The sequence below is a fragment of the Oncorhynchus mykiss genome, chromosome 12 (assembly GCF_057628025.1).
Source record: "Oncorhynchus mykiss isolate SJ-2025 chromosome 12, ASM5762802v1, whole genome shotgun sequence".
NCBI lineage: Eukaryota > Metazoa > Chordata > Actinopteri > Salmoniformes > Salmonidae > Oncorhynchus > Oncorhynchus mykiss.
This window is the reverse complement of record NC_143033.1, coordinates 51,277,157-51,302,075: the sequence shown is the minus strand read 5'-3', so window position 1 is coordinate 51,302,075 and position 24,919 is coordinate 51,277,157. Positions and strand designations below refer to the sequence as shown.

At 41.4% G+C, this 24,919-nt stretch overlaps 1 protein-coding gene across 1 annotated transcript in view; it reads right to left on the bottom strand.

Annotated features, from left to right (window-relative positions):
- LOC110537733 (follistatin-related protein 4) overlaps nt 1-24,919 on the bottom strand; it is a 225,017-nt gene that overhangs the window by 183,755 nt on the left and 16,343 nt on the right. Inside the window, exon 3 of the mRNA XM_021624080.3 lies at nt 6,430-6,463. Within this exon, the coding sequence (XP_021479755.1) occupies nt 6,430-6,463 (34 nt within the window). The remainder of the gene's footprint in view (nt 1-6,429; nt 6,464-24,919) is intronic.

Sequence of the window (24,919 nt, the reverse complement as noted above, 5' to 3'; positions counted from 1 at the left end):
ATTTAGTTTTACTTGTATTTAAGAGCAGTTGGAGGCCACGGAAGGAGAGTTGTATGGCATTGAAGCTTGCCTGGAGGGTTGTTAACACAGTGTCCAAAGAAGGGCCGGAAGTATACAGAATGGTGTCGTCTGCGTAGAGGTGGATCAGAGACTCACCAGCAGCAAGAGCGACCTCATTGATGTATACAGAGAAGAGAGTCGGTCCAAGAATTGAACCCTGTGGCACCCCCATAGAGACTGCCAGAGGTCCGGACAACAGACCCTCAGATTTGACACACTGAACTCTATCAGAGAAGTAGTTGGTGAACCAGGCGAGGCAATCATTTGAGAAACCAAGGCTGTTGAGTCTGCCGATGAGGATGTGGTGATTGACAGAGTCGAAAGCCTTGGCCAGATCAATGAATACGGCTGCACAGTAATGTTTCTTATCGATGGCGGTTAAGATATCGTTTAGGACCTTGAGCGTGGCTGAGGTGCACCCATGACCAGCTCTGAAACCAGATTGCATAGCAGAGAAGGTATGGTGAGATTCAAAATGGTCGGTAATCTGTTTGTTGACTTGGCTTTCGAAGACCTTAGAAAGGCATGGTAGGATAGATATAGGTCTGTAGCAGTTTGGGTCAAGAGTGTCCCCCCCTTTGAAGAGGGGGATGACCGCAGCTGCTTTCCAATCTTTGGGAATCTCAGACGACACGAAAGAGAGGTTGAACAGGCTAGTAATAGGGGTGGCAACAATTTCGGCAGATAATTTTAGAAAGAAAGGGTCCAGATTGTCTAGCCCGGCTGATTTGTAGGGGTCCAGATTTTGTAGCTCTTTCAGAACATCAGCTGAATGGATTTGGGAGAAGGAGAAATGGGGAAGGCTTGGGCGAGTTGCTGTTGGGGGTGCAGTGCTGTTGACAGGGGTAGGAGTAGCCAGGTGGAAAGCATGGCCAGCAGTAGAAAAATGCTTATTGAAATTTTCAATTATGGTGGATTTATCAGTGGTGACAGTGTTTCCTATCTTCAGTGCAGTGGGCAGCTGGGAGGAGGTGTTCTTATTCTCCATGGACTTTACAGTGTCCCAGAACTTTTTTGAGTTAGTGTTGCAAGAAGCAAATTTCTGCTTGAAAAAGCTAGCCTTGGCTTTTCTAACTGCCTGTGTATAATGGTTTCTAGCTTCCCTGAACAGCTGCATATCACGGGGGCTGTTCGATGCTAATGCAGAACGCCATAGGACGTTTTTGTGTTGATTAAGGGCAGTCAGGTCTGGGGAGAACCAAGGGCTATATCTGTTCCTGGTTCTAAATTTCTTGAATGGGGCATGTTTATTTAAGATGGTTAGGAAGGCATTTTTAAAAAATATCCAGGCATCCTCTACTGACGGGATGAGGTCAATATCCTTCCAGGATACCCCGGCCAGGTCGATTAGAAAGGCCTGCTCGCTGAAGTGTTTCAGGGAGCGTTTTACAGTGATGAGAGGAGGTCGTTTGACCGCTGACCCATTACGGATGCAGGCAATGAGGCAGTGATCGCTGAGATCTTGGTTGAAGACAGCAGAGGTGTATTTAGAGGGGAAGTTGGTTAGGATGATATCTATGAGGGTGCCCGTGTTTAAGGCTTTGGGGAGGTACCTGGTAGGTTCATTGATAATTTGTGTGAGATTGAGGGCATCAAGTTTAGATTGTAGGATGGCTGGGGTGTTAAGCATGTTCCAGTTTAGGTCGCCTAGCAGCACGAGCTCTGAAGATAGATGGGGGGCAATCAGTTCACATATGGTGTCCAGAGCACAGCTGGGGGCAGAGGGTGGTTTATAGCAGGCGGCAACGGTGAGAGACTTGTTTTTAGAAAGGTGGATTTTTAAAAGTAGAAGTTCAAATTGTTTGGGTACAGACCTGGATAGTAGGACAGAACTCTGCAGGCTATCTTTGCAGTAAATTGCAACACCGCCCCCTTTGGCAGTTCTATCTTGTCTGAAAATGTTGTAGTTTGGAATTAAAATGTCTGAATTTTTGGTGGTCTTCCTAAGCCAGGATTCAGACACAGCTAGAACATCCGGGTTGGCAGAGTGTGCGAAAGCAGTGAATAGAACAAACTTAGGGAGGAGGCTTCTAATGTTAACATGCATGAAACCAAGGCTATTACGGTTACAGAAGTCGTCAAAAGAGAGCGCCTGGGGAATAGGAGTGGAGCTAGGCACTGCAGGGCCTGGATTCACCTCTACATCGCCAGAGGAACATAGGAGGAGTAGAATAAGGGTGCGACTAAAAGCAATAAGAATTGGTCGTCTAGAACGTCTGGAACAGAGAGTAAAAGGAGGTTTCTGGGGGCGATAAAATAGCATCAAGGTATAATGTACAGACAAAGGTAAGGTAGGATGTGAATACAGTGGAGGTAAACCTAGGTATTGAGTGATGAAGAGAGAGATATTGTCTCTAGAAACATCATTGAAACCAGGAGATGTCATTGCATGTGTGGGTGGTGGAACTAATAGGTTGGATAAGGTATAGTGAGCAGGACTAGAGGCTCTACAGTGAAATAAGCCAATAAACACTAACCAGAACAGCAATGGACAAGACATATTGACATTAAGGAGAGGCATGCTTAGTCGAGTGATCAAAAGGGTCCAGTGAGTGGAGAGGTTGGTTTAGGGTCACGGCGATTTAGACAGCTAGCCAAGCCAACCGGTAGCAAGCTAGCATAGGATGGAGTCTGTTGTTAGCCACCTCTTGCGTTCGGCCAGTAGATTAGTGGGGCTCCGTGTGGTAGAGGGGATTAATCCAAATCACACAACAACAAAAATAAGAACAATAGATATAGTTATAGAGGCCCGAGAAGAAAACATAATAATTCAAATAAATAAATTGTCCGATTGTCCATTCAGAATAGCAGCCGGAAAGACAGCTAACGGTTAGCGGGCCGCAGATGGGCGTTCCGGTAACGTCGCGACAGAGGAGCCAGCCGGATCTCCCTCAGGTAGATAACGTCGGCAGTCCGGCTGTGAAGGCCCGGTGGGGCTCCGCGTAGGCAGCGAAACGGGTCCGGATAGGTGACTGCAGCCCAGGAGTGAATGATGGAACTCAGGCGTGATTGACGGAGCTGGCTAGCACCGGAACAACCGATGTTTGCTCCGGAATCGACGAAAGCCGACTGTCACACGGATAGCAGCTAGCTAGCTGTGAGATCCGGGTATGAATGTCCAGAGAGCAGTTGAAATCCAGGGACATGGAGAGAAAAACTGGTCCGGTATGTTCCGTTCCGAGCCGCGCTGCGCCGTACAAAACTGGCGATAGATTTTCGATAGATTTTCGAACCAAAGGACAGCCGATGACCACAAACCGTGGTTAGCTTCTGATTAGCCTCTGGGCTAGCTCCTGGCTAGCTTCTGGCTAGTCTCCGGCCAGCCTCCTGGAGTCTCCGGCTAGCTTCCTGAAGGATTGCAGATCTGAGGTAAATAATACTTTTTTATAAATATAAATTGGTGAGGCTGGTTGCAGGAGAGTGTTTAGAAGATGAGTTGATGGAAAATAAAAATAAAATGTATGTGAAAAAAGTTGTAAATATATATATATACAGGACACGACAAGACGAGGACAAAAGACGTCTGAACTGCTATGCGATCTTGGAATAGTCCATCTGTAAATAGCCCACCCAATCAATGATTGAAAGATGAACTGAGTTCGGTTGGTCGTTGTGGTAACTATGAAAGTTAGATGCCAATCGCCATATAAAGTCCAAAGAAGAAAAAGCCTGGAAGGAGGAGAGATGACTAGAAACGATTCGGTTGACCGTTGTATGTGTGGATTAACTGTCGGGAGTAGAGGACCTTGTGCATTTCAAGTTTTAAAAAAACAACTCAACGTTTGTATCGCAGGACATATTAGCTAGCAACAGCAAGCTAGCTAAATAGGACAAATTAGCCAGCAACTGCAAGCTAGCTAGCTAAATTGCCATAAATGTTTAAAGCTTTTCGACCTGTCTCCAAATTAATATAATTGGTTCAGAGTTTGTTTTGATATTTCAACCTGCGTGTCATGATCGCGTTTGGTGTGGGGGGACAAAATCAATTTGCACATGATGATGCACACGCCCGGCCGGTTTGGGTATGGTGTTATATTTTGAATGCTTAGCAGGACAGGAAAGTGGTTCAATTCGAACACTAATCAAGAGAACATCCCTGCTGCCTCTTATCTGGCGGACTCACAAAACACAAATGCTTCGTTTGTAAATCATGTCTGAGTGTTGGAGCATGCCCCTGGCTATCCGTACACTAAAAAAAGAAAATCTGGCCACCTGGTTTGCTTAATATAAGGAATTTTAAATTATTTATACTTTTACTTTGTATATTTTAGCAATGCATTTACTTCTGATACATTTAAAACCAAATACTTTTAGACTTTTACTCAAGTAGTATTTTACTGGGTCCCTTTTCCTCGAGTCATTTTCTATGTAAGTATCCTTGCTTTTACTCAAGTATGACAATTGGGTATTTTTTTCCACCACTGGGCGTGCATTATCATGCTGAAACATGAGTTGATGGGAGCGGATGAATAGCACTACAATGGGCCTCAGAATCTTGTCACGGTATCTCTGTGCATTCAAATTGCCATAGTTAAAATGCAATTGTGTTCGTTGTCCGTAGCTTATGCTGCCCATACCATAACCCCACCACCACGGGGCACTCTGTTCACAACGCTGACATCAGCAAACTGCTCGCCCACACAACGCCACACACGTGGTCTGCGGTTGTGAGGCCTGTTGGACGTACTGCCAAATTCTCTAAAATGACATTGGAGGTGGCTTATGGTAGAGAAATTAACATTAAATTCTCTGGCGACAGCTCTGGTGGACATTCCTGCAGTCAGCATGCCAATTGCGCGCTCCCTCAAAACTTGAGACATCTGTGGCATTGTGTTGTGTGACAAAACTGCACATTTTAGAGTGGCCCTTTATTGTCCACGGCACAAGGTGCACCTATGTAATGATGACGCTGTTTAATCAGCTTCTTGATATGCCACACCTTTCAGGTGAATGGATTATCTTGGCATAGGAGAAACGCTCACTAACAGAGACGTAAACAAATGTGTGCACAACATTTGAGACAAATAAGCTTTTCGGGCGTACGGAAAATGTCTGTGATCCTTTATTTCAGCTCATGAAACATGGGACCAACACTTGACATGTTGCATTTATATTTTTGTTTAGTGTATTGAGAGCATGACAATACGGAGACCTAGCACTGCATCTTCCTTATTCCACAGCTTGGAATCTACCAGTCAGTAATAGAATACCACCGCCGGCGTAGAGCCCTGCAGTACCGACCACATCTCAGCAACGATGTGATTATAGCAGGATACCGTATAAATCATGATGAAAGCGGCCCATTTAGGCCTTTTTGTTGTTGTTGACCTATGCATCCCCCCTGTAAGACCCAGTGATCCAGACAATATACAGGTAACAACTTTGTGTCGTTATACTCCTAATAGTGTGCTCTAAAATACGGAGTATCGCCAGGTTCTGAAATACAATTTTACACATGAATTTATTCAACATTAAAATGATCAATATTAATATATAAAAGTACCCTTTTTTGACATATTGTTTTAAACAATATACATCACATTTCCAGAGTGGGCTCTCTGCTACTTTTAAAGTTATGATACATTGTGAATGGGAAAATAATTTCAAAGGGAACTCCCTCTGCTGGTGATTTACTGAATGTGCAATCCTACAGGAGGGCTGTGATTGGTTAATGACCTATAATGTCTATTTGTATGTGTAAATGTATAATTTCTTTTAGCAGAGAGCCTACTCTGAAAATGTCATGTGTTTGAAGAGTATATCAACAACAAAAAAATCTAATCACAAAAGGTACTTTTGAGAAAGGAATAATTTATATTTTTAATGTTGGAATACATTCATGTGAATTTTCTTTCTTCAGAGTATAGACACACTATATATTTTAGAGCACACCATAAGGACTACAATGACAGATGTTGTCTGTACCATGTACGGTTCACAGATCATTGGGTCTTGCAGGAGGCATGTACTGTATAGGGCCAAAAAACACCTGAATGGCCACTTTCATTAGGATTCCCCCCACCCAGAAATGGTGATGCAAATGTAAAAAGCATGTTAAACATTCTTCCTCCCAATGAAGTTATGTAAATTGCCAGAACAATCTGCGATACCAAAAATATTTCCGGCCCACGCTGGTGTGGAATCGCCCAAATGTGATTTTAAATTATCATCTTTAACACAAGAGATGTGTCAGTGGTGTAGAAGTAGGTTTGATACTATGTAAAACCTTGAGTGCTTTCACCAAAGAGGGCTTCTATAGAATGTACTATCAATGCTTTTCACATAACCTGCGCCAACATAAAAGGTTTATGCCATCGATAAACATACTGTATTTAAGTGGTGCAGTTTGGTTGATTACAGGATACTTACATGGATCGGCAACTCCGTCAGCTTCTCCACTCTTCTGCAAAGAGAGAGAGCACAACACAAAGTGTTACTATGGGCCTCAGACAAGACCCTGGTGTGCTTCTCAGCAAAATATTGTGCCACATGTAATGTGTGTTTTCCCCTCTGAGAAAAGACCAGTCGAATTGAGAAAGATTTCACACTGTTTCTGAGGTAAATCCATTCATCCTCCTGCGAGATGACAGGTGTCATCCCAGTTTGCCTGGATATCTGTCAGGATGATGTAGAGCTCAAGAAGCAACATGCCTGTGAAGTTCATATTTATCCGCAGTGCAAGTAACAAAGACCACTTTGGGCTTCTCAGAGCAGCTGTTGGGATTATGTACATCCCCCACTGCCAGGCAAAGATATCTGCATAATTAAAGTGCCAAACACAATAAGAGCCGGGGAATTTAAATAGATGGAAATCACTCTGAAGGGTCACAGTAAGGAAGTCGAAATGAATCATTGCAGGCTGAGCGGGTTTAAAACAATAGAGAGCTGAAAGTAAAGCATGACACTGGGATCTTCTACTGTACCGTCGTCAATTCAGTAGCTTTATGTAGATGACATTGCAAAAAGCCACAACAACCTGTGCATGCTGTAATCAGTGCGTAATAGGACTGTAATGCCAAGTACTATTTCGGCGTTTTATAAATGACGTCTTGCTGCGTTTGACATGGTCATGCTGTTTTTAGCATCGGTGTAGAAATAGCAGGTCTCTGTTGCCAGTGCACAATACATTTGACCTCTGTTTTTGGAAACCATGTCATACAATATGCAACTTATGTATAGTAAGGAGGCAAACAGCATGGACTCACTGTATGTCCACACGCAGCCCATAAAACCAAAACAATGTCTCCTCTTACATCTTTGCATGCCAGCTGTTGTCCACCATATTTGACGTGATGTGTCCCTCACTCTAAATCGGGCTAGTAATGAGCTCGACAGATAAAGCATATGTGTCTGATAGCCTTCTTGGCAGCGGAAGCAGAGAGCCCTTGGTCCTTGGAGACTCTGTGAAGAGACACCGCTGCCTTTCAACAGAATGTGCTTCCGTGTGATTAGAGACTTGGGCCAAGTCAAACCCTCCTCTCATGCCATCTGCCTGTCTTAATTGCAGACGTGAATCCTCATCATCGCAGAGTAAAGCGTTTGCACTGATCAAGGGTTTTCCATAATTTCAAGAGGGTCCTGTTTATTCAGTTGATTAGAGGCTGTCACTGGTTTCAGAACCACTGAGGAAACTCTGTCCGCTCTTAGAGAGACACAAATATATGCTCTAGGTCTAGACTCAATCAGCTTGCCAATATCTGTGTATTTTCTGCAGTTTAACTTCCATTTAAACTCCCTAGCTAGATGTAATTGAACATCACACAGCACCCATGCACACATTTCTTTGGGGAGAGGCACAATTGTAACAGCAGGGCAATTCAGCCCAAGCTGTATCATCATGGATGCTGGTAGAATATATGCCTCTCGTATGCCTCTGTTCCTCCCCTATAAGGGTGCTGTGCAGCCAATCTCATTCATAGGTCCATATGCTTATCCACTCTCTTTAATTTAAGCCAACAGTGTGATTTAGCTACCTGTGCCAGATCAGCTCGCTAGACAGCACACACCCGACAGCAGACAGATGGCCGGCAACAATTAGACTCTGATAAGGAAGAGCAGACTGTACAATATAAACCTTAGTTGAATACCTGCAATTTCTGAAGATAAAATTGAAAATAACCTTTCAATTGCCAAGGGTATACATTTCCTTCAGAAAGTATTCATACCTTTTGACTTATTGTTGTGTTACAGCCTGAATTCAAAACCCCATAATGACAAAGTGAAAACATGTATTTAGAAAAGTTTGCAAATTTATTGAAAAAATAAATACAAAAAATATATAATTTACATAAGTATTCACACCCTATTGGCGGCGATTAGAGCTTTGAGTCATCTTGGGAATGTCTGTATCAGCTTTGCACACCTGGATTTGGGGATTTTCTCCCATTCTTCCTTGCATATTTTCTCAAGCGCTGTTAAGTTAGATGGGGAGTTGCAGTGAACAGCAATCTTCAAGTCTGGGCTTTGGTTAGGCCACTCAGGGACTTTCACATTCTTGATCTGAAGCCATTCCAGCGTTGCTTTGGTTGTATGCTTGGGGTCATTGTCCTGTTGGAACGTAATTTCCCCCCAGTCTAAGGTCATTTGCACTCTGAAGCAGGTTTTCTTCAAGGATTTGCCTGTATTTGGCTCCATCCATCCTTTACTAGTCTCCCAGTCCCTGCCTGTGAAAAACATACCCATGACATGATGCTGCCACCACCATGCTTCATGGTAGGGATGGTGTTAGACGGACGATGAGCTGTGCCTGGTCTTCTCCAGACATAGCGCTTTCTTTATTTTACTATGTTCTACATTGTAGAATAATAGTGAAGACATCAAAACTATGAAATAACACATATGGAATCATGTACTAACCAACGTACTTGTACTAACCAAGTGTTAAACAAATCCAAATATATTTTATATTTGAGATTCTTCAAAGAAGCCACCCGTTGCATTGATGACAGCTTTGCACACTCTTAAAGTGGTTCCTCCTTTAAAAGTTGTGTCATACTGCGGGACACCTTGCGTGCTGCTGCAGCATTCTGTGGCACGTTATTTCATTCTCAGCCGGTTTTTCTGTTACTGCAAGTTATTGCTAGTTTCGCATTTTCGCATCTTTGCGAAGCATGTACCAGTCATTCTGTACTGGCATTACCAGAGAATTTAAAACCTGTTTTGTAATTAACATAGTATATGGGATTGATTTTAAGAAATTTGGCTTAATTAATTGTATTAATATTATGGTGTTTCTATTCAGAGAAAAACTAAAAACTAAACCCTCAGGGGTTATGTTAGGATGGAATGGAAAATATGGCGATGTACAACATGACCGTTGGGAGTAGGCTACAGGATTGGAGGATTATAAATTGTTTGCTTTCATTGGACAACTTTGTTCCAATATTTCTGTAAATCACTGATATTTATTCCCATAGTAATTCGTTATGGATCCATGACTAAATCAAAATCTGCATTTTGAAAGAGTATTTTTTATCATTATTTTATTAACAAAATGTGTTTACTTGTTTATTAGACTACTGTGCAATCTACAATACATACTGTAGTAAACATGGGAAAGTGCCTAATTCCTTACATAAGGGAGAGCAGGCCATGTCTGTACAACAGAATGCAGGGCACGTGGGAGACCGGTTTTCAAATCCCTGTTGGGGAGGAAGGAGTAGGCTGTCCTTGTAAATAGGAATTTGTGATGTCTTCACTATTATTCTACAATGTGTAAAATAGTAAAAATATAGAAAAATCCTGGAATGAGTAGGTGTGTCCAAACTTTTGACTGGTACTTGCTGGAACAGAAAATGGCGGTCGACAGTACAGTACTGGTCTAGTTACGAGGAAGGAGTAGGCTGTCCTTGTAAATAAGAATTAGTTCATAACTGACTTCAGATAAAGGTTACACGAAAAGCATAACATTACTGCACCCTAATTTTCTAAGTCTTGTCTAACCAATACCCAAATGGAGATTAAGTCAATAATTACATCCGTATTTGAATGTCCCTTTTTTCTCATTATTTTATTTTATTAATGAAAGCATGAAGACGAAATACTGTACTGCTGTTTTGAGTTAGAAATGTAACACTTTAGAGTACTTAAACACTGAATACATGGCAAGTTGAGGGATTTTCACAACAGTAGCCGGGTTATAAAAAGTCTATTGTCCTGCTAATAGAAAACATTTGCATGATGGTCTTCACCTGCTACAGTTGTGAAGTCTTCACTATTATTCTACAATGTACAAATAGTAGAATAATTAACAGTATATCATTTTTAACAGTATATCTAAAAAATATTTTTTTCAATGATGTCACTCTCCGCCAATAATCACATTTAGAGGATTGGAGGACTCTATATTAATATCTAAGGGGCATTTTTCGTTAGGATCTGTGAGAATATCTAAGGGGCTTTTATATAATTCTAAATTAATTAATAATAATTGCTTTGTTTAAAAAGTAATGATAGTTTGGAGATTTCGTTTCCATTTAACCTAGAGTGAGCGAGAAAAAGGCCATTCTTGAACATGGGGTGAGACATTCTCACTAATTTGTAAATAAAGCCAGTTAATAATTTAGAATTATTTATTTCTGGAGAAACCTTGATTATTTAGCAGACATCACTTGCTTATATTCAGTCAACACATATATCTTAAGAATATCATGGAATATTTGAACATTTTCATTTCTCCACGCTCGTCTCAGAGAAGCGTGAAACGGTGCTGAAATAGATGGTCACAGCGGGAAGGCTATGTATTCTGTGCCCACTCGTGGTATCTCTCTTCGGTTACACATCCTTGGAATAGCAGAACATCATGGTCCGGGCGGACCTTGCTGTGCCTGGTGAGCAGTTGGTCAAGTTCTGTTGTCAGAAGAGGAACGGAAATGTCAGGGGGAACCGAAAACCTGACGAACCCGCCACATATGTTGACTCTGCCTGTTGGAGGTGGAGTTCCAGAGCTCACAGGTGTGCCTGGCATGGACTGACGCCATCTCGTTCCTCGCCCTTTTCAAAGTGTGAGTGAGTCAAAGACTATTCAAGCCATTGACGAACTGATGAATGAAGATGATGAGCGATCGGCAAAGGCAATCTGTAATCTGCGGGCATCACGGCTTGGTAAGAAATGTTATATATAAATATACAGTTGAAGTCGGAAATTGACATACACCTTAGCCAAATACATTTACTCAGTTTTTCACAATTCCTGACACGTAATCCTAGTAAAAATTCCCTGTTTATGTCAGTTAGGATCACCACTTTATTTTAAGAATGTGAAATGTCAGAATAATAGTAGTACATACACTCAATTAGTATTTGGTAGCATTGCCTTTAAATTGTTTAACTTAGGTCAAACGTTTTGGGTAGCCTTCCACAAGCTTCCCACAATAAGTTGGGTGAATTTTGGCCCATTCCTCCTGACAGAGCTGGTGTAACAGAGTCAGGTTTGTAGGCCTCCTTGCTCGCACACGCTTTTTCAGTTCTGCCCACAAATGTCCTACTGGATTGAGGTCAGGGCTTTGTGATGGCCACTCCAATACCTTTACTTTGTTGTCCTTAAGCCATTTTTCCACAACTTTATGGTATGCTGGGGTCATTGTCCATTTGGAAGACCCATTTGCGACCAAGCTTTAACTTCCTGACTGATGTCTTGAGATGTTGCTTCAATATATCCACATAATATTCCTGCCTCATGATGCCAGCCATTTTGTGAAGCACACCAGTCCCTCATGCAGCAAGCACCCCCACAACATGATGCTGCCATCACCGTGCTTCACGGTTGGGATGGTGTTTTTCGGCTCGCAACCCTCCCCCTTTTTCCTCCAAACATAATGATGGTCATTATGGCAAAACAGTTCTATTTTTGTTTCATCAGACCAGAGGAAATTTCTCCAAAATGTAAGAACGTTGTCCAAATGTGCAGTTACAAACCGTAGTCTGGCTTTTTTATGGTGGCTTGGAGCAATGGCTTCTTCCTTGCTGTGTGGCTTTTGAGGTTATGTCAATATAGGACTCATTTTACTGTGGATATTCAAAAGGCAATCGCACATCTGAGCTATCTTTTTTGCAGGTGCATGGCAACAGCCGGATAAGATGAGGAAAAAGCAGGAACCCGCACACTGCTCTTGATCGTATCACGTATAATCTTTAATAAGCTTTACGTATCAGCCTCACGGCCTTCGTCAGAGCTTTTGTGAGTTTTTTTAATTAGCACCCTTATATAGACCACACCCACATTCGTTCCACGCATCGAAAGGGGTTGGAGGCAAAGGAGAAACCTGTGCGCATCGCCACTGCTGGGGGGGGGTTCACACCTAGCTCAAGATGGGGAGGACAATTATTTTGTAAAGGTTGAATAGTCTATTGTTCAGCTAATAGCCCACCCTGCTATGCCTGTGAAAAACTAATAATAATAGTTTTTCCCCTTTCCACGTTAAAGATTCCAATTGATACGTGTTTTTAGCCACAATTGGCCCCAACCCCAATTAATACATTTGGGCACAGTCGATAGCGTGCTGGACTTTAGGCTAGAATGTTGGTTCGAAACCTGCTCCCTGCTTGCTATAATGAATGAGTTTGATACACCTGGTATTGGATATGGCTGATAAAAAAAAAACAAGCTAAATAACAATTTTCGTAAATTAACTTTATGACAAAAAAATATGCACGTTGGTCTCTACATTAACTAACATATTCCTCTCAATTGTACGTTTATTGCTTGACTCGTTATGACGTTATAACTACATACATTTGCTTCCCCGTGATGTTTTGTCGGCCATCTTTGCTGAAGTCACCAGGGACGGGTGGCCCGCATCAAATTCGTCATTGGAACCACTTGATATGACTGGTCATGTAAAAACCTTGGGACCCAAATGCATAATGAGTGCTCTATCTCCCCCTTGTGGTGGTCTGGAGCAATGAAGCCGTGACGCTGGGTACCTCTAAGTCCTGCAGCGTAGGCTTGGAACTTAAAAAAATATATATATATTTTTTTTTAATTTTACCCCCTTTTCTCCCCAATTTCGTGGTATTCAATTGTTAGTAGTTACTATTTTGTCTCATCGCTACAACTCCCGTACGGGCTCGAGAGAGACGAAGGTCAAAAGCCATGCGTCCTCCAAAACACAACCCAACCAAGCCGCACTGCTTCTTAACACAGCGTGCATCCAACCCGGAAGCCAGCCGCACCAATGTGTCGGAGGAAACACTGTGCACCTGGCGACCTGGTTAGCGTACACTGCGCCCGGCCCGCCACAGGAGTCACTAGTGCGCGATGAGACAAGGATATCCCTACCGGCCAAACCCTCCCTAACCCGGACGACGCTAGGCCAATTGTGCGTCGCCCCACAGACCTCCCGGTCGCGGCCGGCTGCGACAGAACCTGGGCGCAAACCTGACAGAGCCAGGGCGCGAAACAAGCTTGCAACTTTTAAAGGAGGAACCACTATAGGTGAGTCCAAACTTTTGACTGCTACTGTATACAAATTAGATGTCTGTATTTAATTTACAATAAATGTGCAAACATTTCTAAAGTCATGTTTTCACTTTGCCATTACGGGGTATTGTGTGTAGATGAATGAGAGATAAATATATATTTAAGCAATTGTGAATTCAGGCTGTAAGACAACAAAATGTGGAACAATTAAAATGGGTATGAATACTTTCCGAAGGCACTGTATCAGATTAAATTCACACAAGGCTATCACACAAAGCCAAGTACTGTATGTGTCTGGTGTGTTAATGAGAAAGCTGTTCAGAAATGGTAAAAATCAAGTAGCACTATATTCTATATTCATAGACCTATCTAATTGTGTTGTGTACCCATCAGTTGATACAGGAAATAAGCAAAAATATACCATCCAATCTGACCTGATCTGGTCGCCTGGAGAGTAGGAGCATTGGGCCAGTTACCGAAAGGTTGCTGGATCGAATCCCCGAGCTGGCCATATAAAAAAAATCTGTTGTTCTGCCACTGAGCAAGGCAGTTAACCCACTGTTCCCCGGGTGCTGAAGACGTGGATGTCGATTAAGGCAGCCCTCCGCACTTCTCTAATTCAGATGGGTTGGGTTAAATGCGGAAGACAATTTTCAGTTGAATGCATTCAGTTGTACAACTGACTAGGTATCGCCATTTCCCTTTCCGTAAGGAAGTCCTTACTATGACAAATAATAAAGTAACAAGCTTTCTGGCAGCAGAAAATTCTGGAAAATCTCAACTGACAAATTACTTTCCCCTGAATTCTAAGTTCCCCCTGCATTCCATTTGTGTCATTAGTGGGAGAGTTGGGCATCGTTGCTGCATGCTTTCCCTGATATTTACAGGCATGATTTGTCCTCTAAGTGTTCCTATTAATTGTAATTACAGTGCCATACTTCCTGAAGATGGAGGGAGACAAAAGAGTTCCACTGAGTTTTTAAGAGCTTCTTACATGCCCAGATATTTCCCTAATTAAAGTGCTAATCGCTTTCCTATGGGAGGGCAAGACAGGTCAGGGTAAGAGAGGATGCAAGCTCACTGCTAATATGGAGCCACGTGCCCAGGCCACTCCACTCATGGAGTGGACAACTTTCCCCCAGACTGCCGCGGACGTGCCCCGTCCATGTCATTGCCTGCCTAGTAGTAACCTGGAAACACCTCCAGTTTGAGATCTACTTAATATATTAGCTCTGGGCAGTGTTGTAGTCGAGTCACTAAACCTTGAGTCCGAGTCTAGTCACAAGTCCCCCGTGCTCGAGTCAGAGTTGAGTCATGAGTCCCTATGGCTAAGTTCATGTCAAGTCCGAGTCATCAATGTTCGAGTCAGAGTTGAGTCATGAGTCCCTATGGCTAAGTTCATGTCAAGTCCGAGGCATCAATGTTCGAGTCAGAGTTGAGTCATGAGTCCCTATTGCTAAGTTCATGTCAAGTCCGAGTCATCAATGTTCGAGTCAGAGTTGAGTCATGAGTCCCTATGGCTAAGTTCATGTCAAGTCCGAGTCATCAATGTTCGAGTCACGAGTCTGAATCACTGGATCTGAGTTTTGAAGTTCAACGTGGTTCCGGTCTTTTATTCTATTTTTCTATTACATATTTGACATTGGGCCACACTCTTTGCACACTGCTGAAAAAAAAACATTTTAAAGCAAGACTATGATTCAGGGTTCTGTAGACATATTGTTACTGCAGTTATTTCACTCTTACTGCCAGCTTGCCGGTGTTGAGCCGAAAATCTCCCCCTGCCAGAATCCCCCCCCCCCCCCCCCTTCGAGTTCTTCATTGCTGCGACTTGCTTGCCAGTTGAGATTTCTGCTCTTCACTCCATTGTCAGTTTAGCCTACATTTCACTGATCTTAGTAGCAGAAAGTTTTTTGGTTTGCGTATTTGTTTCAAGTGTATGTGGCGTTTCTAGCTTGTATGGCGCCCTGGGCGAACCACCCCCTTCAGCACCCACGCCCGCCCGCACCCGGGGGCGCCCCGTGCCACCCCCGGCAAGATGCCGCCCGGGGCGGCTGCCCATGTCACCTGTACCTAAATCCACTACTGATTTGTATTACTCTATAAATAAATCTCTTTGCCAAAAATCGTCATCTCTCCCATGTCTTCTTTGACTAATATTTTTGAAAGTGTAAGGATAATAATTCAGCCATAGCTGTTCTGAAATGTTTATTGCTTGCCAACATTTTACTCCATCCTCTATGTTTAATATAACACACATACATTCGTTATTAATTTCGGTTGCCTAACCTGATGTATACAACAGAAGTATTTGACTCTAGCCACAAAATTACGGCAAGTAGAAGGGGGGCAGGAGGGAGATTTTCGGCACAACACCTGAGCAGAGCCTGCCTGTCTGCCTAGAATCCTCGCTGCTCTGCGCACCCAGTGCTGATAATATTATGTTTATCATAGTAGCCTATCCAGTCCAAATGAAAATACACACCACGAGCAATGTTCCATCTAAACTGCGCTCAGCTCCCCGGGACTACCGCAGATGAAATATAAGCATGAGCAGAGAAGCACAAGATTGAGTTTTCCATTTTCTGTGGGAATTGTGATCGAAGCAACGCAATATTAGCCACTTTCAGTGCAACATACTGAAACAAAATTAACTCTGAAAGATATTTTGTTGTAGGCAGAACGCATCAGGGTAGGACACGATTTCTTTGACAATAGGCCCGTACTCTACACAGACCGGTGTGCCATAACCAATCTGAGCTGCAGTAGGCCTACATGCAAATGTTTTATTTATTTTTTTTTACAATACGAGCGGTCAAGAGTGGATTTGCTTGTTTTGAGATCATCCTTAGCCCTCAATTTAAGTGGACACTTCTGATTACGTTTCATGACGTCTGACGAATTGACACTTGCACGGCAACGGGCAAAGGGACTAATGAATGCATTTTAAAATGTGCCGCTACTTTACTTTACTATTTATATTTTTGACAACTTTTACTTTTCCTTCACTACATTCCTTACGAAAATATTGTACTTTTTACTCCATACATTTTCCTTGACAGACAAAGGAACGTGTTACATTTTGAGTGCTTAGGACAATAGTCCAATTGACGCACTTGTCAACCAAACATCCCTGGTCATCTTTACTGCCTCTGATCTGGCGGACTCACTAAACACACATGCTTCCTTTGTAAATGATGACTGAATGTTGGAGCGTTCCCCTGGCAACCCATAAATAAAAAAATAAAAAATAAAATGGTGGTGTCTGGTTTGCTTAATATAAGGAATTTGATTTGATTTATGCCTTTACTTTTACTTTTGATACTTAAGTACATTTTAGCAGTTACATTTACTTTTGATACTTAAGTATATTTTAAACACATTTTTTTAAACTTTTACTCAATTGTGATTTGACTTTTAATTGAGTAATTTTCTATTAAGGTATCTTTACTTTACTCAAGTATGACAGTTGGGTACTTTTTCCACCACTGCATAATTTGTCTGATTCTCTGTAATAATGGTATGGGAATAATTATGCATTTTATTTTACAGTAAATGCCCGCTGGAAGTTCCACTGAATTTTCACTATGTTCAAGTTTGCGCTCAGCAGATCTGAAATTTCCTCATTGATTAAAAAAGGGAACATTGGTCACGAGAAGGCGAATACGAGTCACCAATGGTTGAGTCCAAATCGAGTCACAAGTCCTTGACTCGAGTACAATATGGCTATAGGTTTAAAAAGTCATTGGGGGCCATACTTGCAAACATTAGAATAAGTTAAAGTTTTAGTTTAAGTTTAAGCATCAGCCAATTAAAATCGTTGACAATGTAGCACGTTATCAATAGCTACATATTAGCTGCTCCCATTAGATACCCTGGCACATTCAGCCCTATGCTAACCTAACCAGGTGGCCGTAATTATTTCCTGTAACAAATTCCACACCAGCCCATCAAATATCTTAAACGTTTTATCTTCCAACCAATGGAATTTCTTAAAATAGGTCAACTTGGCCACCAGAGGTATATATTATATTTAAACCTCCTGTTTCAAGGTTTAATTTTGTTCCCCTTCACTTGGTCTGTCTCAAGTGCAGAGTGACAATATCACATCCTTAACTAGGCTACTTACCAACGTTACACTAGACAAAATTCATCAGGTTTGTTTTTGCATATATGACTAAATCCCACGTTTTTGCTTATCCATATCACATACAGTACGAGTCAAAAGTTTGGACATACCTACTCATTCAAGGGTTTTTCTTTATTTGTACGATAGAATAATAGTGAAGATATCAAAATATTTTAGATTATTCAAAGTAGCCACCCTTTGCATTGATGACAGCTTTGCACAATCTTGAAATTCTCTCAACCAGCTTCACCTGGAATGCTTTTCCAACAGTCTTGAAGGAGTTCCCACATATGCTGAGCACTTGTTGGCTGCTTTTCCTTCACTCTGCGGTCCAAATCATCCCAAACTATCTCAATTGGGTTGAGGTCAGATGATTGTGGAGACCAGGTCATCTGATGCAGCACTCCATCACTTCTTCATCTTGGTAAAATAGCCCTTACACAGCCTGGAGGTGTGTTTTGGGTCATTGTCCTGTTGAAAACAAATTATAGTTCCACTAAGCGCAAACCAGATGGGACGGAGTATAAGTGCAGAATGCTGTGGTAGCCTTGCTGGTTAAGTGTGCTTTGAATTCTAAATAAATCACAGACAGGGTCACCAGAAAAAGCACCTCCACACCACCTCCTCCATGCTTCATGTTGGGATCCACACATGCGGAGATCATCCGTTCACTTACTCTGCATCTCACAAAGACACTACGGTTGCAACCAAATATTAATCAGACCAAAGGACAGATTTCCACCGGTCAAATGTCCATTGCTTATGTTTCTTGGCCCCAACAAGTCTCTTCTTATTATTGGTGTCCTTTAGTAGTGGTTTCTTTGCAGCAATTCGACCATGAAGGACGGGTTCACGCAGTCTCCTCTGAACAGTTGAAATGTGTCTGTTACTTGAACTCTGTGAAGGATTTATTTGGGATGTAATTTCTGAGGCTGGTAACTCTAATGATCTTATCCTCTGCAGCAGAGTTGACTCTGGGTCTTCCTTTCCTGTGGTGGTCCTCATGAGAGCCAGGTTCATCATAGTGCTTGATGGTTTTTGCGACTGCACTTGAAGAACCTTTGAAAGTTCTTGAAATGTTCCGGATGTCTTAAAGTAATGATGCACTGTCGTTTCTCTTTGCTTATTTGAGCTGTTCTTGCCATAATATGGACTTTATCTTTTACCAAATAGGGCTATCGTCTGTATACCACCCCTACCTTGTCACAACACAACTGATTTGCTCAAAAGCATTAAGAAGGAAAGAAATTCCACAAATGAACCTTTAACAAGGCACACCTGTTAATTCAAATGCATTCCAGGTGACTACCTCATGAAGCTGGTTGAGAGAATGCCAAGAGTGTGCAAAGCTGTCATCAAGGCAATGGTTGGCTACTTTGATGAATCTCAAATCTAAAATATATTTTGATTTAACACTTTGTTGTTTATTACATGATTCCATATGTGTTATTTCATAGTTTTGATGTATTCAATATTATTCTACAATGTAAAAAACAGCAAAAATAAAGAAAAACCTTTGAATGAGTAGGTGTGTCCAAATCTTTGACATGAACTGTACATCCATGTGCTTTTACCGACAAAAGGTAAAGCAGATCTATACAACATTGAAGTTCATCCAACGACATAACAAAAAGTCAAGGAATTTTGTGGACTTGTGAAATAGCTGTCATGTACTTTTACCATCGTTACTTTCCTGGTGGCACACACTGCTAAAGTGGTTGACTCAAAAACAAATGTGCTCATTAACCGTGGGTTCGAGGCCCCTTCACTTCAAGCATTTCTGTGAAGGAAAACAATGTTACCTGCCGGTCGACACATGTGACAAAGTGGATGATTATAATAATGCATATATAAACATTGTACCCTTCACGTAGAAATGTAGCCTACAGTAGCGACAATTATTTATGTAGCACGGCCAATAGTCTATGTGTCGGTCTGCGAGAGGGACTCCCAACAAGAATCTCCTCATTAAATGTATTCCTAATCTTCATTGACAAGGTTTTGGCTGCACTTCTCTAAACGATATATGTAACTCCACATTTCAAAGATATTTTCTTTTAGCTCAGCTGGGATTTGAACTTTCCGCAGACGGCGAAAATCACCAGGAGCCAGGCTCACAATACTGCGAGTTAATCATCCAATTTAACATTCATGTGTGCTTTAGTAACTTTGATTAGCAGATGGTGCTGTTTGACTGATGTTAAGGACGCTCTTATGGAAAAGTGTTCTATCAGTCTAAGTACGTCAACAATTTCAATTGGCTGATATGGAATTTGAAACGGACATAATCACGGCCACCTGGTGAGGATAGCATAGTGGGCCAGGTTAGGTCATTGGAATAGCTAACATGTAGTCTTGGATCACGTGCAACCATGTCAACATATTTTATTGGCTGATGCTTAAACTTAATGACATGCTCCGAAACTTTGGTGACCACTAAACATTTTTTAAACCTCCCACTTTGGACTGGATGTGTCAATGTATAGTTCAAACATGCATAATCTATGAGCAGAATTACTGTCTTACTTCAATTAGCAATGACATCCCTAGTTTGAAAGTTACTTTTCTGGAAGCTGTGCTGTGCAATTTTACCTTAATATTCCCCCACGTGGACCAGCCCCCTAACGATTCAAGTTCTAGCCAATGAGCTTCAGCCCCTCCCCATTTGAGAGACAGCTAGCAACATGCACACACAGCAGAGAGAGAGAGAGAGACAACAATGACGTTGCGCATGTATTGGAACATACAGTTGAAGTCGGAAGTTAATATACACTTAGGTTGGAGTCACTAAAACTTGTTTTTCAACCACTCCACAAATTTCTTGTTAACAAACTATAGGTTTGGCAAGTCGGTTAGGACATCTACTTTGTGCGTGACACAAGTAATTTTTCCAACAATTGTTTACAGACAGATTATTTCACTTATAATTCACTGTATCACAATTCCAGTGGGTCAGAAGTTTACATACACTATGTTGACTGTGCCTTTAAACAGCTTGAAGAATTCCAGAAAAGTATGTAATGTCTTTAGAAGCTGCTGATAGGCTAATTGCCATAATTTGAGTCAATTGGAGGTCTACCTGTGGATGTATTTCAAGTCCTACCTTCAAACTCAGTGCCTCTTTGCTTGACATCATGGGAAAATCAAAAGAATCAGCCAAGACATCAGAAAAAAATGTGTAGACCTCAACAATTCTGGTTCATCTTTGGGAGCAATTTCCAAATGCCTGAAGGTACCACATTCATCTGTACAAACAATAGTATGCAAGTATAAACACCATAGGATCACGCAGCTGTCATACAGCTCAGGAAGGAGACGCGTTCTGTCTCCTGGAGATGAATGTACTTTGGTGTGAAAAGTGCAAATCAATCCCAGAACAACAGCAAAGGACCTTGTGAAAAAGGACCTTGCAAAAGTATCTATATCCAAAGTAAAACGTGTCCTTTATCGACATAACCTGAAAGGCTGCTCAGCAAGGAAGAAGACACTGCTCCAAACCGCCAGAGAAAACTGGTGCACTTCACAAAATAGATGGCATCATGAGGATGGAAAATTGTGTTGATATATTGTAGCAACATCTCAAGTAATCAGTCAGGAAGTTAAAGCTTGATCGCAAATGGGTCTTCCAAATGGACAATGACCCCAAGCATTCTTCCAAAGTTGTTGCAAAGGACAAGAAAGTCAAGGTATTTGAGTGGCCATCACAAAGCCCTGACCTCAATCCTATAGAAAATTTGTGGGCAGAACAGAACTGAAAAAGTGTGTGCGAACAATGAGGCCTACAAACCTGACTCAGTTACACCAGCACTGTCAGGAGGAATGAGACAAATTTCACCCAAATTATTGTGGGAATCTTGTGGAAGGCTACCTGAAACGTTTGACCCAAGTTAAACCATTTAAAGGCAATGCTACCAAATACTAATTGAGTGTATGTACACTTCTGACCCACTGGGAATGTGACAAAATAAATAAAAGTGTCACGTCCTGACCATAGTTCCTTTTTTATGTCTCTATTTTATTTTGGTCATGGCGTGAGTTGGGGTGGGCATTCTATGTTTTGTTCTGTGTTAGATTTCTATGTGTTTGGCCTGGTATGGTTCCCAATCAGAGGCAGCTGTCAATCGTTGTCTCTGATTAAGAAGCATACTTAGGCAGCCTGTTTTCCCACTATGGGTTGTGGGTAGTTGTTTTCCGTTTTGTGTGTATTGCACCTTGCAGAACTGTTCGTTTGTCGTGTTGTTGTTTTTTGTTCAAGTATTCGTATTTATTAAAAGTATTATGAATACTTATCACGCTGCGCTTTGGCCCTCTTCTCCTTCTCCCGACGACAATCGTTACACAAAGCTGAAATAAATAATTCTCTCTACTATTATTCTGACATTTCACATTCTTAAAATATAGTGGTGATTAAATGTCAGGAATTGTGAAAAACTGAGTTTAAATATATTTGGCTAAGGTGTATGTAAACTTCCGACTTCAACTGTATGTGACATGGTAGACAATCTTTGGCGACCACTTTTTTCTTTTTTTTTTTTTAGATCTTAAGTCTGCAGCATTCAAAAATACGGAGCTTCCCGAAGCTTAAAAAATACGGAGCTTCCCGAAGCTTAAAAAATACGGAGCTTCCCGAAGCTTCTGCACATGATTATATTCTTTACTTTTACACGCAGACAACAGCCTACTCGGGCGAATGGTGTTTAATAAAGTTAGGTCAAAGATGAATCAGTGTCTGCAAGATTACATCAACATCAGAGTATTCTACATAACCGAACCAATTATAATAGTATAGTACAACATTACTTTAAAAACACTGCATTCAATTGTGCATGATAGTTTTACCGGTGAGACATCCATGCAGCATCATTCTGCATAGTAACCATTTAAACTCAATTAGTTTCATGGGGATACGTATTGAGATCTTCTTGAGTCATACAGTATTGTTTCGAAGTAGCCTACAGTGTTGTTTTGATTTATGGAGTGAATGAATTTTAAAGCAGATGGTGTTAAAACACCCACACCGGAAGAAATTCACTTCCTTTAGCTGAAAGACGAAGACCAGAGCTTACCCAAGATGTTTCACAACGATTTAAGTATGTTATATTTAGGCTTGAAGTGACAAATCAAACTGCCCAGTGTGAATACAGTATATTTTCCTATGACATGACATACAAATTATTTTCAGCCTACGTTTCATTTCAGGGCTGTTTTAAAAACAAATGTTACCACCCACCAGCATGGCATTATTAATTAATGAGAAACAGCTGCAAAGCTATTCCTCTTCGTAACTGAGATGAGCCAAGTGGCCTTGTGTCCACTTGACTGTCTGAGCCATGGAGAAAATCAAAATAGGGGGTGCAAACTTCTGTTTTTGCACCTCCACTTTTAATTATATTATCATAATCCATTGGATATTTGATACATTTTCACTTATTCTTGAGCTAGTCACTATTAAAATAATATCTAACCATTTTATGAATGGTACAAAACATTACGTTGGCCACCCCTGTGTATATTAAAGTTAAATTGTGTTTTTAAATAGTTGTAGCGATTTCAGATTTATCTAAGATACTGAAGTGAATTGTGGTGTCCTTCAGGTCTGGGGCCATGGCCTCTGTTAGGACCCTGTGTAGCCCTGCACTACTCCACCTACACAAGAATGCTCTGGGGCTATGTAGTGACTATAGGAATGGAGATCAGCTGATCTAACTACAGAGGGACCCAAGAAGGATCCTTTCTATCAGACGCCATACAGCGGAAAGGAATGCCTCGGACCAATGTTGGCCTCCATGTGATAGCATTTTGCAGGATGAATGGTTTTTACCACAACATTTTTGCTTTACTGCACGCTTTGATTGGTGTAACGTTAGCAAGAAACCACAAGTGTCTATCCAGATAATGAAGAGGCACCCGTGATATAAAATTCAAGGAATATATAGTGACATGTCATTTGTGGCGTGCATCATGAGCAAAGTCATTGTAGCCTATCATTTCACTTCCCCTGTGAGAACCATGAGCACAGGCTGATTTGACTTTGCTGCCTGCCAGCAGCTTTATGGAAGATGACACAACTTTGGAGAGAACAATGGATGGCAAAGTCAAAGATAGGCCAGTGGTTTCCATCTGTGGCTTAGTTTTCCCTAAATCAATGCTAATAACAAATCCAGAACCAGCAAAACAGCAAGCTGGTTAATATTTAGAATACGGTGTAGTAAAGAAAATAACCAGCAATAACAGACAACATTAGCTAAGATAAGGTTAGCATACTAACTAGGTACACTGACAGCTGTCAGTGTCCTATTTGTTGATGTTTATCAATTCCACATGGACATTCCCAATTCCCAAATTCCCCTCAATTCATATGTATAAGTAGCCTTCGTCATTCTTCAGAGGTGGAACCTAAATGAGCATTTTCTTTCTAGGACAGGAAATGACATTGAAATAGTGGTGGCAACTAGGCTTGGGCGGTATGCCATATACCAGGGTATTTGGAAATAGCCACGGGAAATTTTTCAATACCGTCAATATCGTTGAAACAATTTCTTTGAAGGTTTGTTTTTACACATTTGAATATTTGTAGGTACTTTTTAAATAAATATTTGCAGTCAACTTGTGCAATACGTTAGGGAGATAAAGATTGCGTTCTTCATTTCACCTGTCATATAAGCTTCAGAATGAAAAATGAATAGTAGTCATCGTCACGTGGTGTTTGTTTACAAGCACACAACAATTAGAGACCGGAGCCTTGTGAGTCACTCACTGTTGTGCAGCACGCGCCAGATGATCCAGCTAGTTAGCCATCTAGCTACCTAAAGCGTTAGCTTCTTCCAAAATCAAGCTTCACTTACAAACAACAGAGAATCCCCTCCTGGATCAAGAGCCATGCTGTCTAATATTTGTTTTGTGCATGCAGCAAACAGTGAGTAGAATTTTTTGTTTACTTGTATAACTTTGTCTGTCCTACAAATAGTTTAGATCAGAGACCGTATAAAACTTTCGCAATCCGCTCATTAGCATTTTTGTTAGCATTCTCTTAGGAATTTTACATGTATTTGCTAGCATTGCTAACTTTCAGATTACAGAGGCCCAGTGGGGTTTAAAAATAGTACCCCTTGTGTTCAGTGCCGGTATTAGAGAATATCCCAGTATGGCACAAGATCTGTATGAAGGAACAGTATGACAATCTGGATACCGTAGCATAGCCTACCTGTGTATTTTTCTAGTGGCGCATGCTGTGGTGGTGTTTGTGTCTTACAAAAACGTTATACTTGGCTATTATATTCTGTTCTGTTATGTAGAATACTGTGATCATT